This window comes from Rana temporaria, chromosome 7 (genome assembly GCF_905171775.1).
Source record: "Rana temporaria chromosome 7, aRanTem1.1, whole genome shotgun sequence".
Lineage (NCBI taxonomy): Eukaryota > Metazoa > Chordata > Amphibia > Anura > Ranidae > Rana > Rana temporaria.
In genome coordinates, this window is record NC_053495.1 from 141354168 (window position 1) to 141368764 (window position 14597).

The 14597-nt window shown below is 40.2% G+C and overlaps 1 protein-coding gene across 1 annotated transcript; it reads right to left on the reverse strand.

The window, feature by feature from the left end:
- Positions 1 to 441: 441 nt before the first annotated feature.
- On the reverse strand, positions 442 to 5510 carry LOC120946218. The gene is made up of 5 exons (XM_040361038.1): positions 5269 to 5510; positions 4867 to 5036; positions 4664 to 4732; positions 3020 to 3079; positions 442 to 1110 (listed from the first exon to the last, which is right to left on the reverse strand). Exons 1-5 carry the CDS (start codon positions 5508 to 5510, stop codon positions 734 to 736), a joined length of 918 nt encoding a protein of 305 aa, XP_040216972.1. The 3' UTR covers positions 442 to 733.
- Positions 5511 to 14597: the final 9087 nt, after the last annotated feature.

Consider the following 14597-nt stretch of genomic DNA (forward strand, 5'->3'; position numbering starts at 1 on the left):
TTACTGTGTTTTTTATTTTTGTTTTTTTATTTTTTGTGGTTGAACTGGATGGACTTGTGTCTTTTTTCAACCTGACTAACTATGTAACTATGTAACTATGTAACGCGAAAAACCGCCGTCGATCGCCGTAACTCCTAATTTGCATACCCGGCGCTGGTTTACGACGCAAACTCCCCCCCAGCGGCGGCCGCGGTATTGCATCTTAAGATCCGACAGTGTAAAACAATTACAGCTGTCGGATCTTATGGCTATCTATAGCATAGATAGAACAACAGATACAACGGCGAATCAGCAGATACGCCGTCGTATCTACTCTGTGAATCTGGCCCTTAGAGTTTGAAGTTCGGAATAAAATACTATTGTGTGTGGGAAATGAATACATAATAATTTAGCAGATAATGTGATGATGTATATAAATAAATAATAATAATAATAATAATATTAGACCAAAAATAGTTTTATATTCACAAAAAAAAAAATATTTTCATAGAAATTACAAACACACATGCTGGGTAGGTGTAACTTGGCAGCATAAGAAAACGTTTCTACCAAAATCAAGGAACAGTAAAAAGATCGATTCTGCATAATAATTTGCGATGAGATGGGCAGAGGAAGGTCTAGCCTTCATTTTTCAAAACGTCTTTGTTGGTTATATGTTCATCGTAGCTCCCAGGCATTGGAGCAATGTGTCTGGAAATATCTTCAAGTAAACAAAATATACTCTGTCCAATGCCTAATTGTGTTGTTGGCTTGCCCGGGCCAAAATTATTTCAAAACTCTCAGTTTGCTGCCTGCTCAACTGATGGGTAAGCCGGGTAAGCCTTTTGACCTTTCGTTGTAGTTTTCGGTTGTCACACCTTAATTCTATAAGCTCCCTCAGAATGATCTCCTGCACAGTTGGGAAAGGCGGTACAGCAGTAGGTGGCATCAGGGCATGGGGTGGCTGAATGAATGAACCTTGTCCTCTGTGCTCCTCCTCTGGGCCGGGGGAGAAATCAGGAGTCTGGGGAATGATAGGGGTAATCTCTGGCTGAATCTCCAGCCTCTCCAAAAGAAGAACAGGAGAGTGCGGGCTGCACTGTACTCTCCTCTCAGGGTGGTATTGCTGATCTGAAATAGATAAGATAGGCAAAGTTTGATGAATGATGAAAGCGTTCATAGTAATGAATTTATTCAGATTAGACTTTTATGTAGTAGTAATATTGAATAATGGAGCAAATGAAAGATTGAGTTGGGGAGGGGGGATAAGTTGTATTAATGATTGAGAGAAAACAAAAAATCAATTTAAACTTATTTAGGTAAATCTACACATTGCATTTATATCCTAAAGTTAAAAAAATTTAAAAGGTTATTTAATAAAATAACCTTTATAGAAGTAAATAAATACAATATAAAAATTGCAGAAACAGAAAATGCCTTAAACAGAAAATCTTTTTTCTTTATTAGATAACATATTTATCAGCATATGACACGCACATTTAACTCCTGAAAAGCTTTCTGTTAAAGACGGAAGAAAGAGTGAAGATAATGTTGAAGATAAAGTTCTTAAAGGGTCCCAGTAGGTTGAAGGTAAAAAGGGCATATGTCTTCTAAATTTATTATCGTAGTATTTTTGATATCCTACTGCAAAAACCTTTGTAGCGCTTTTATACCCACTAAAAGATAAAAAAATACCTGTAAAGCAAAGGCATAATGAGCTAGTATGCACAGAATACTAGCTCATTATGAGCTAATAACCTTGTAAGTAATTTAGTGTGCCGTGCTAGGTTTGCAGGGCGAATATCTTCTAAACCATACAGGTTATAGAGATATTATGTATAGATATTATAGGCTTAACGGTAGTTTAAAAAAAAAGCGCAAAAGAGCTGTTGAACACCTTTCAATAAGGGCTACTAAATTCAAAATCATTAAAAGAACCAAAGGCAGAAAAATTTTTTCAACACGGTGGAGTTCAGCAAAAAATCTTTGTGATAGGAATGAATCTCTGACATCACAGCCACTCTCATTTATTTCCACAGTTTGCGCAGTCCTCCTTGATATATCAATCCCCCTTCAAATCACAGTGTCCCTTTCACAGTCACGTTCTAAAGGTATGAGGTGTCATTTTTGTACGAATTTTTAAATTGAACTTTTAGGTGTATTACATGAAAATGCCTATGTGTAAATAGGGTACATGATGATAATGGAGTTAGTGCTGTGTCCTGTTTCTTCCCAGATCATGCACTTACCCTGAGGAGGAGCAATGGTCCTGCCAGAAGCCGATGCTGGAGGGTCTTGAATGCAGCTTTCTGTTAAAGACGGAAGAAAGAGTGAAGATAATGTTGAAGATAAAGTTCTTAAAGGGTCCCAGTAGGTTGAAGGTAAAAAGGGCATATGTCTTCTAAATTTATTATCGTAGTATTTTTGATATCCTACTGCAAAAACCTTTGTAGCGCTTTTATACCCACTAAAAGATAAAAAAATACCTGTAAAGCAAAGGCATAATGAGCTAGTATGCACAGAATACTAGCTCATTATGAGCTAATAACCTTGTAAGTAATTTAGTGTGCCGTGCTAGGTTTGCAGGGCGAATATCTTCTAAACCATACAGGTTATAGAGATATTATGTATAGATATTATAGGCTTAACGGTAGTTTAAAAAAAAAGCGCAAAAGAGCTGTTGAACACCTTTCAATAAGGGCTACTAAATTCAAAATCATTAAAAGAACCAAAGGCAGAAAAATTTTTTCAACACGGTGGAGTTCAGCAAAAAATCTTTGTGATAGGAATGAATCTCTGACATCACAGCCACTCTCATTTATTTCCACAGTTTGCGCAGTCCTCCTTGATATATCAATCCCCCTTCAAATCACAGTGTCCCTTTCACAGTCACGTTCTAAAGGTATGAGGTGTCATTTTTGTACGAATTTTTAAATTGAACTTTTAGGTGTATTACATGAAAATGCCTATGTGTAAATAGGGTACATGATGATAATGGAGTTAGTGCTGTGTCCTGTTTCTTCCCAGATCATGCACTTACCCTGAGGAGGAGCAATGGTCCTGCCAGAAGCCGATGCTGGAGGGTCTTGAATGCAGCTTTCTGTTAAAGACGGAAGAAAGAGTGAAGAGTCAAGGTAATGTTCATGAAAAAGTCAACAGCTGTATTTACAATTTTTGCCTGAGATATGTCGTATAACTACAATATTTTCTACTATGAAATCAAATATTCAACCAAAAATGGACTGAGGAAATGTAAAATATAATCAGAAGTTGCTGATGTGTTAAAACAGATGTTACATTTCTGGCAATTTTTAAGATTAACAAAATATATGTAAAATATGCTATCAAGTATCTACATATCATTTACTACAACCCCCATATACATAGTACCAGGGCTAAATTATCTACTAGCCAGGCCTCAAGGGTTACTAGCCAACAGTTAGTTGCCACACCCAACCCTTAGCTTGCCCCACCCCTAATTCAACCCCTAAACACGCCCTCATAAATTATCTCATTAAATGACACAAAATTGTTTTATGCAGAATAAAATATTAAAAAAAAATATTAACACCAACTTTATCCAAAACCACCAATGAAGCCTGCCTGTGCCCACCTATGTATCCTGTGCCCACCAATGCACCCTGTGCCCACCATGCAGCCTACATGTGCTGCAGGTAAAGAGCGATAAACGCTTTCATTTCAATTGATGTTTTCCCGCTACTAAACAGCCCTGCCCCATGGCCAGGAAACTTTAATTTACAGATCGCCCGTCCTGGGATTGGACAGGATAAAAGTCCCGGAGGAGGGGATGTATGTGGCAGCAAGCGGCGGGGAACACGGCAATGTCAAATCAAAGCTGTTATCGATGTGTTCTCCTCTCTCTTCCCCCCCTGTGATCGATGAGAGAAGGACTCCCTTTCAAACTATGCTGTTGGCGGAGCTCTCACCCCTTTCTCGGCATCCCTCAAAATCTAGTCACAAAATGAAAGCAGGCAAGTTTGAATTTGGAAGGGTGCATACATACTACTACTATACCCACCTTTTGATTTAAAAATCACATTTCTTACATCAGCTTCCTCAGAAGCTGATGTAACCTTCAGAACCTTCAGAACCTGATCAGAACCTTCACATGACAGTTTCCCCTTCACAATTATGTTCTGATCTGAACCCCCTTCACAGTGGTAAATTTCACCCACCTTCACAGCACATGTGAACAGCTGTGTTCTCTGTCCCACCCTGCAACTTGACCCACCTTCACCTAACAGCCCCCCGCAGCTCTGCCCCCGTCACAATTCAGCATCCACAGCTCTGACCTTGCTACCTTGCTTGGGCACACAGAACCGTAGACACAATAAATACTATAGTGGGTGGAGCAGAAGTTGCTGAAGTTATCCAGCATAATGTTGTTTGTTAGGGCCGCATAGCAACCAACCAATCACCTGCTGGTTAATTTTAAAAAGTTCTCTTCAGCTGCTCTATTGCTGCCCACTATTTTGCATTGCTATTTTTTCGGCTCACTGTGCATAACGAGCCTTCTGCTCTCGACTGTGATAGTGAAAGCTGAGTAGCCAGGGAGACAGAAACGGCACCTAATTGTCTCAACTGTGACGGTCTGCATGGCACAGTGACTTGGTCCAAGTAGTAAATAGCAGTTCATTAGATATCCTTTGTGTTGGGTACTCACCACCAGAATGTTGTTGATAGGATGTACTTGGAGTTGGAGCTGATCCTTCCAAGGATGATGTTTCTTGATCTGGAAAACATGAATGTAAAAAAATAAAAATAAAAGTCATACATGTGTAGTCATCATAAACAATAAGATAGCTTTACAAATATATTATAACTGCAATATATATAAATTATAATGATATATTTAATTTTCCTCACCACCAGCTCTATGATTTTGACCCCTGCTGCTGAATCCAGGGACATCCTCTGCCAGAAGGACATCTCTTAGCTCCGCCTCCCACTCTCGCAACTTGATAGGCTTTCCTCGGTTTTGTCCTAGTCGAAGCCTCTGCATCTTCTTTGTAACCGTTGCCCGACAATCATAGAACCTGCAAATGTACATAAACATTACAATTACATTAATAAAAAAACAAATACTTAGATTAATGTTTTTTGAAAACCACATTTCTTTTCACATTGTGATGGTTATATGTATACTGTTCAGCATGTGGCTGTGACAAATAAATTTTTTGGTTACGTTGAACTGTAACTTTTTTGTTATTGACTACAAAACTGTGTATTTTTTACACAAGAGTGAAAGAATATTTTAATATTAATTACCTGTGTCTGACGCCATTGGTGGGCCTGTGAAACTTGGAGACCGCATTCACGGAGTCCCGGACTCGTTCCCAGGCTGCTGACTTCTCAGATGCTGGCACGTATTGGCAGAAGAGTGTCACTTTTTCTTTTGATACTGCAGCAACCAATGCAGCATTCTCCTCTTTGGTATATATGGGTCCCCTTGATTTCTGTCTCTTGGTTCGCTTGTTCTGCTGCACATCTGAGTCCGCACTATCTGACATAGGAGGGGCCACATGTCTCCTTTCTTTGCCATGCTCCCGCTCCACTACACCTCCACATTCCCTTCCATGCCTCGGCTTCACTCCACACCAATCCTCCCCTCCCCGCCTCCTCTCCCCTCCATGCCTTTCCTCCACTACCCTCCTCTCCTCCCTTTCACGCCTCTTCTCTCCTCCACGCCTTTCCTCCACTACCCTCCTCTCCTCCCTTTCACGCCTCCTCTCTCCTCCACGCCTTTCCTCCACTACGCTCCTCTCCTCCACTCCACTACTCTCCTCCACGCCACTCCTCTCTTCCCCTCCATGCCTCCTCTTCTCTCCATGCCTCCTCTTCTCTCCATGCCTCCTCTTCCCTCCATGCCTACTCTCCCCTCCATGCCTCTCCTCGACTCTACTCCTCTCCTCTCCTCCACACCTGTCCTCCACTCCACTCCTCTCTTCCCCTCCACGCCTCCTCTTCCCTCCATGCCTCTTCTCCCCTCCATGCCTCTCCTCCACCACACTCATCTCATCTGCTCCACACCTCTCCTCCACTTCACTCTCAGTCACACCAACAAGTCTCACATCAACACACTGACTAACACCAACATTCTCACTCTCAGTCTCAACACTCACATGTCCATTCTCACTCCTATACATGATTTTAATTGCCCAAAAGATAGCAAACCAGTGAAACCACCACACAAAAACAAGTCGAAATTCGACAAGCCCACCTCTGCCCTGCTCTCTGTTCCTCCCTCGCCAAACCACGCACTCATACACCGTCTCAAAATGGAGTCCAGGGGCGGAGGCTATAAGCCGCGCATCGAAAACGAAAGTAAAGTATGAGATTTTCGAATGGTTAAGATTTGCTGCGATGTACTTACGAAAGTACGAATGATTTACAACACACATTAGCAGCGTTAGCGGAGCAATTCTGACACATTGCGTAAAATAACGAATTAAGGCCCGATTACAAATTTACTAAAACAATCTTACGAAAGTAATAATCAGTCAGTATCAGTAAGACCGTCAAGTAGTCTATCGCAGCCAAGTTAGATTTACAAAATTACAATGAGTAGTGTGTTGAATCAACGTAAAATGTATTTTAACTGAATTACGAATGCACTAAGATCTACTAAAGCACGTTTTTACAATCGAATGAAACAAGACACGAAAATACGAATGATGATAAAACAACGAAGATCTATTTCCTACGAAAATACGAATGCGGCACGATGGTAAATATAATGTAAATACGAATCTAAAAAAACGAAAAATATACCAACGTAAAAACGAATAAACAAATAAATTCATTCAAAAAATACGAACGAAGCAGAATACAAAACATAACGAAAATACGAATCTCGATTCAACGAAAAATAAACTAACAAAAAAAAACGGAAACGGAAAAAAGAGTGTTACGAAAATACTAAAGAGTACGAATACGATAACTAACGTCTTACGAAATTACGACTCGTTACGAATCACGATAAACGAACAGAAACGAAACAGAAATAAACGAAAATTTTTGCTGTGCACATGTCTACTTCTGGTTGCTTCAAGAGAATGTAGAGACACTTCAATTATTTTTACATATATATGTAAATAGATTAGCTTGATGTAAATAGTCTTACCATTATGTGTTAATTTTGTAAAATACCTTTTATTAATAGTTGTTTGGAGCTTACATTATATCAAACTGATAGGCCAGTTAGGATTAGAGATAAGCTCAGTGTTTGGATGTTTATCTGAATGATGAATGTTTAGGGCAATTGGCATGGACAAACATGACAGCTTCTGACTGTCAATGGTTGCTAAGAAAGCAGTGGCTTCTTGCAGCTGCCAGGTCCTTAACAACCACATGATGTCACCCGGGCCTTTTATTAATTGTCTGGGAATACTCGGCCACATAGGAAAATGGGTGCGGAACATACCGGGTTATGTCATTGTCCTAATGTGGCCACGTGCCCATATTTGGGCAATAACATATTTAACCAATGATGTTACCACTGTCCCCCAGCTTTCCATTATATAGCTGATAACAGCTTAGGGAGCTTGGTTGTGTGATCAGGTTTTTCTTCCACGAGTCAACAGTGGACATAATGACTGACAATGGGTTTAAAATGAGGGACTTTTTTGGAGATTTTTATTTTTTAAGTAAAGGTCCGGACTCCAATAAGCCCCCCATCTGCAGACACCTGTGTGGCCTGGTGTGTTTCATTTGTACAGATTCCCTGCTGTTAGTAGTACTCTTCCTCTGTCCTGACCCCTCTCATCCTGCCACCAAAATCTTCCACTGTGGTGGGGTTAAAGAGGAAGTAAACCCTGATGGGTTTTACTTCCTCTTTTGATCACTGCAAACCCTGCAAATTAAAAGCATAATGGGCTAGTATTCATCGCATACTAGCCCTTTACGTAAACATTTATGCTTTTGCAAAATCCAGATGCACCACATCTATGGACCTTCTTTTATCTAGATGGCAGCTCACCTCCTCATAGAAGGTTAATAGATTGGTTTGGCAAGAACGTTTCTTCATAAATTACTTCTAATGATACAGTTTTCATTACTAAAATCTTGTATATAGTCCCTTATCAACCCCTCCAAGAGCTTGCATACTATTGATGTTAGGCAACTGGTCTGTAATTCCCAGGGATGTATTTTGACCCTTTTTTTAAATATTGGTTCTACATTGGCTTTTCTACAATCAGCTGGTACCATTTCAGTAAGTAGACTGTTAGTAAAAATTAGGAACAATGGTCTGGCAATTACTTGACTGAGTTCCCTAAGAACACTCGGGTGCAAGCCATCTGGTCCCAGTAAATTATTAAGCTTAAGTTTTTCCAGTCTATTTCTAATTCTGTTCTCTGTTAGCCATGTACTGACACTCCCAGCGGTTCGCATAAGGCAGTGTGAACTGCATTTCACCAATGTGAACTGAGCCTGAATAGGTAGATTTAAAAAAATAATGACACAGTTGGACATTTCACCTTTATTTCTTGGCCCTGTTGCAGCAGGCCAAGAAAAGAGAGGGGTGAGAACTACACACACAGCAATAAACAGTAATAAATAGGGAACTCTCCCCCATTGTTTTGAAAAAAAGTGTTTTGTTGCAGTCAGTCTCAGCCTAATTTGAAATATTTTCCATTATTTTTATGTACAGTAGTATTTTTATCCAGCCAGCATGTGGAGCTCTTCTCACTTTTTCACATAATTAGCCAATTGGTTTCAGAACTTAATGGGGTTGGTTTACAAATGGTAAAGACTGTGCACTTTGCAGGTGCAGTTGCACTCATTTTTCCTAGAGCTTATGGGTTGATTTACTAAAGGCAAAAAGACTGTGCAATTGCACTCTGCAAGTGCAGTTGCTCCAGAGCTTAGTAAATGAGGTAAACCGTCACTTTGCAAAGAATATTCAATCATATGCAAGAAAAAAATTTTTTTTTTGCTTGCACATGATTGGATGATGGAAGTCAGCAGAGCTTCTGCTCTGTAACAACCTCAATGGGTCATTAGGGCAGTAACTCATCCTTTATCAGAGAGCTAAGTCTGAGGCCCCGTACACACGACCAGTTTCCTCGGCAGAATTCAGCTTCTGACCGAGTTTCTGGCTGAATTCTGCCGAGAAACCCGGCCGTGTGTACACTTTCGGCCGAGGAAGCCGACGAGGACCTCGGCGAGGAAATAGAGAACATGTTCTCTATTTCCTCGTTGTTCTATGGGAGAACTCGGCCATCCGAGGTCCTCGGCGGCTCCAGGACTGAACTGGCCGAGGAACTCGATGTGTTTGGCACGTCGAGTTCCTCGGCCGTGTGTACGGGGCCTGAGATTTCAATAAAAAACTGTGCTTTCAATTTTTTTAACTTATAGTGTCATGGGAATCCTTTATTCCTGTAATTTATTCAATATTTACTTTAAACACAAGATTATCTAGTGGAAAAAAATAAAAATCTGCACTATAATCATAAAATAACCTGTGGGTAAAAAGTTAGTTGAATTGGTTGTACAGGCTAAATGTTATTTACCCTAATGCATTCTCCGCATTAAAGCGGTGTTCCAGCTGAAATTTTCATTTTTTTTAAAGGTCAGCAGCTACAAACACTGTAGCTGCTGACTTTTAATAAGCACAGTTACCTGCCTATGAACCTGGCGATGTCGGCCGCCCGAGGCCAATCCGTTGTGTGCCGGCGCCGCCATTTGAACTAAGGGAAACAGGCAGTGAAGCCTTGTGGCTTCACTGCCCATTTCCTACTGTGCATGCGCGAGTCGCATTGGGGCTTTGTGAATGGCCGGCTGTCTTCTGGAACACACACAGGTCCCAGAAGACAATGCGAGGAGGACGATAAATAAGTTATCCGCGGTATAGCAAGTGGCAGATTTGGAAGACTGCACAGCCATTTTTGGCAAGTAAAATATGTTTTTTTTCTTAAATTTTTTTATTTTTTTTGGAGCCTTTTTATGTAATTTTTTTTAGGGTGGACCTCTGCTTTAAGTTAAACAAACCTTTTAGATGCAGCTCCCCTTTGCCCCCCTAAATGCTTTCCTGAGCCCAATTTCAATCCAGCAGCACTGATTTCTCTCTCCCTCCTCACTGGACACAGTGAGAGCAGTGGGAGCCATTGTCTCCTGCTGCTTGTAATCAAATCCAGTGACTAGGGAACCTTGAGGGGGGGGGGGGCGAGCAGCACTGTGTTTGTCAATAGACGCACACAGTGTGGCTTGCAGGATCGAGTCCGCACAAGTGCCCCCATAGCAAGTGGCTTGTTATGGAGGAAGGGGGAGTCGGGAATGCTGGTGGAGGAACCCAAAAAAGAGGACTACTCTGTGCAAAATCAAAGCCAGTGATGAGGGAGCTGGGGGCGGGGTCCTGTAAAGACGCAGATAGCAAGGCTCAGAAGCAAGCCCTCATGAATGCCCCCATAGAAAGCTGCTAGCTGGAGAGGAGGAGCCAGGGGAGCTGGTGGTGGACCATAGAGGTGGGAGTTCAGGGCTGTTCTGTGTAATATTAAAATGAGCAGGTAAGTATAAACCTGTTTATTATTTTTAAAATTAAAAATTGCTTTTACAAACAATTTAAAGGCTAAATGAAGCCTTAGTTTATATTAGCTAAAAATATTCCAGGTACATAAAAAACTTTTAACCCCCCTGGCGGTATTCCCGAGTCTGACTCGGGGTGAGATTTTCATACCAAAAGCGGTAACCCCGAGTCAGACTCGGGCTTGCCTTTCGCTGGATCCACAGACTGTGTTTACTTACCTTGTCCCTGGATCCAGCGATGCCACCGCGCTGTGTGAGCGAGCGGGACATAAAAAATGCACACCCCCCTTGTCCCTAGTGGTCTGCCCAGTGTCCTACATGTACTTTTATATAATAAAAACCTTTCTTTCTCCCTGCAAACTGTAGATTGTCCATAGCAACCAAAAGTGTCCCTTTATGTCAAAAATGGTTTTAGATCAGCTAGAAAACAGCGATAATAAATTATAATCACTTGCAGAATTGTGCGATAGCGATTTGTGGGGAAATTCGTCATAAAAAAAAAAAAATAATAATGACAGCAACAATTCTGCAACTGAGCAAATTTCAGTGATTTTGAGTTGATTACATTATTGAATAATTTTTATTATGATTATATTATTGTTTGTTATAATTATTTATAATTATTTATTATATTATAATTTATAATTTGGTTTTTAAAAAAATGTCATACCCGGGATGCCTACTAGTCTCTTGTTTGGTCAGATTTAAGTGAGTTATTCCTAAAAATTACAGACCTACAGTATTAAACACCAAATTTCCTTGCAAATAATGGTACCGCTTTCAGCATTTTTTTTCTGAAAGAATCATACCGCCAGGGAGGTTAAAGTAGAATTCTGGGATATATTCAACTAATCGTTCAACTAATGTTCCCTCTACTCCTCTTAACACCTTACTAACCTGTGTTAGAAAAATCGGTATACTTACTTTTTTTCAGGCTACTGCAGTCTGGTCATGTACTATGGCCCCCTTGTGTCAGCCAGCAGAGGCTAAAGGGGAAAGAGGGGAACACTAAAAGCGCATGTGTCATAGTAAGCCTATGGGTGATGTCACCACTACCAGGCAGCCATTGTCAGCCATTGTCAAACACTCTCTCCTGCCCTGGCACTGGCTGAAACATGGGTGATCATGTGACTGGACCAGCATGGCCTGAGATTAGATAAGTATACATATTTTTCTTACATAAGTTAGTCAGAATGGGTATTAGGAAGAAGGAGTGGACATTTTTAAGATTAGTTAGGTCTATTCCAGAATTAGACTTTATTGTCTTAAGCCTCGTACACACGACCGGTTTTCCAGTCGGGAAAACTGCCATGAGAGCTTTTGGACGGGAAAACCGGACATGTGTATGCTCCCTAGCAGTTTTCCCAATGAGAAAACTGCCCGGGAAAAATAGAGAATCTGCTCTCTATTTTACCGTCGGGATTCCCGTCGGACTGTTTGCCGACGAAAAAAACAGTCGTGTGTACAGGGCTTCACAGTTTGTTCTCTGCTGATTGAAGATTTCTGACTCTGACCTCTTCAAATAGGTCACTACTGGACCACATAAATCAAAGGTATCACTCTGCAGTTGATGGCAGTGGATGGGCTTCATTATGTAGGTGGTTACTGATTTTTTAAGAAAACAAACTATAAGGCTTTGTGCACCTTTTGTTTTGGTGGAATCTAGTACCTGTAATGTATGTAGCTAATGTTAACCAATAGTTCATTTGGGCTTTAATATATCAACTTTTCCCCCAGCTACTGACTGCAGTGGGTGACATTGGGTGACATCACCATTCTATCAACAAGATCCCAGAAAATACTAAGTAGCTCAAATCTCTTAAAAAAGACACTTCTGAACTGTACTACAGAAACTAAAGATTGAAGTTGGTGGAAAGTATATTAGCTATCTTTTTTTAACTCCACAATTTGTATTTTTATTTTAGAGTAGTGTTTTTGGCCATGAGGCTAAACAAGCTGACCTTACATTTTTAGTGCAAGTTTATTTTTAACATGGTTCATTTTTTACCTTAAAGTGGAGTTTCATGCATTGTTTAAATGTCCAAACATTGTCATACCAATCCAGAATGCTATTATAAATGGCACTATTTTTTATTTTTATTTGTAAAGACCTTATTTCCAATTATTTTCTGCAACACTTCTGGCTGCGACCTCCAAGGCCATTTTGTCACTAGGTGATTTGCATGGACTCCTTGGATATTGGCGTCATCTATCTCGGGGTCCATGGGAATCGCCTAATTCAGAAATCTTGCGTTATTTCCACACCGGAAACCTCTGATTGACAGGTTGCTGTAGCAATGGGATGAAAACTTCCACTGACGCCGCCATTGCTTTGGCAACCTGTCAGGAAGAAAGAGGGCCACGCAATGGCGTTACTGTGAGATCGGGAGTTGCATGCTGGGTAGTTAGCTGCACCGAATCCCAGAAATGAATACAAGAGGGCTTCAGATGCCACATAAGAGATGGCCAAATTCCGAGATCAGGTTAGTTTTGCAAGATTTAAACATTAAATAAAAAGACCCCATTATTGACATTATCTAAATGTTGCAGTTGAAGTGGACACTGTTACGGCAGAGTATTTAAAAAAAAAAGAATTGGGGGACTGGAACTCTGCTTTAACCACTTGCCCTCTAGAAGATTTTGCTACTTAAACTGACAATTGCAATCATGCGATGCTGTACCTAAACAAAATTTATATCAAATGGAGCTTTTTTCTTGGTATTTGATCACTTCTGGGTTCTTTATTTTTTATTATATAAATGAAAAAAGACCAATAATTTTGGATTTTTTAAATTTATTTTTTAACTTTCTGCTATTAAACATATCCCATAAAACAAAATTCTTAATACATTTTGGCAACAATGTATTCTGCTACATGTCTTTGGTTAAGTAAGTAAATCCCAGTAAGTTTAATAATTGGTTAATTCGTTAATTGGTTTGTGTGAAAGTTATAGCGTCTACAAACTATGGGATATGTACTGGAATTTTTTTTGTTTATACTAGTAATAGCAGCTTCCTGAGGACGCAATATACCTTGCGAAACATGTAGAGGCTGCTGACATCTACGGAACCATGCGCTGATCGTGAGATAGGCATAGGGGGAATACGAGAGGAACGGCTTTTATCCTTCACCTGTTTTGCATACACGGCTGGAGAAGCTTGGTGCCGGCATACGGGCACAACCAAATGTGAGTGCAATACTTACTTGTTTTTAAGAAACCAATACATTTGTTACGTATTACACCATGAGGGGCACTCCTCTTTTTTTGTGAGCCTTTGTAGGAAAAAAAGAGACCCCACTAGTATATCCAAGGTACCTGGCAGTTGGTGGAAATACGTATAAAAGGAGTGGTTATCCTGGGAATGAACCAAAGGCATTTATTGAATGAGATCCGGTGAGTGGCCATTTCTAACGGTGACGGGAATATCACTGAAGTGGTGAAATTTCATTGTGTTTTAACATCTCACAGGAGAAGCATTCATATAAGTACTTGATTAGCATATTGGGACTTTAATGAGAAGAGGACCAATCTAGAAATCCTCTATCTAATTGTCACATGTTTTCTTCCATATATACATTTCAAATTTCTTTGTGGTTACTATAATATTTGTTTGTTTTTGTGGTAGTGATTCTTTGAATCTGGCATAGGGGAACACATGCTTTATAGGAGCACTATTTAATAAGTTTATAGCATATATATGTATGTTTTTTTGCATTTTTTCTGAGAAGAATATCTGTATATAAGCACTTGGAACTGGGCACTTGGCACACATTTATACATATTTATATTTATTCGGTGTATTGTCAAATGGAGGTGATATGTATTGGGGTTAATAATTAAAACTATTGCCCAGAAGTAGGTGGCGATAGATGAACCACCAGGGGAGTGCAATTCACATACCACATTCATTTTTTTAAGGACTAGACACCATAGGTTGTCTTGCTCCTTCGATTCTGATTGCAGCACACCCACTATTATAGAATAATTTCACTTGCGCCAGCAACACTCGTATTGCATATAATAGCGTTAATCAGTTACTTATAATGGGACTGTGATAGTGTGGCGGGAAAA

Bases quoted from the DNA above. Each gene is read 5' to 3' on its own strand.
- LOC120946218 (XM_040361038.1), bottom strand. From the start codon at position 5,510: ATGTCAGATAGTGCGGACTCAGATGTGCAGCAGAACAAGCGAACCAAG. The intron at 4,733-4,866 runs GTGAGGAAAATT...CATGTTTTCCAG, and splicing joins TCAAAATCATAGAGCTGGTG to ATCAAGAAACATCATCCTTG. The intron at 3,080-4,663 runs GTGAGTACCCAA...CGTCTTTAACAG, and splicing joins CTATCAACAACATTCTGGTG to AAAGCTGCATTCAAGACCCT.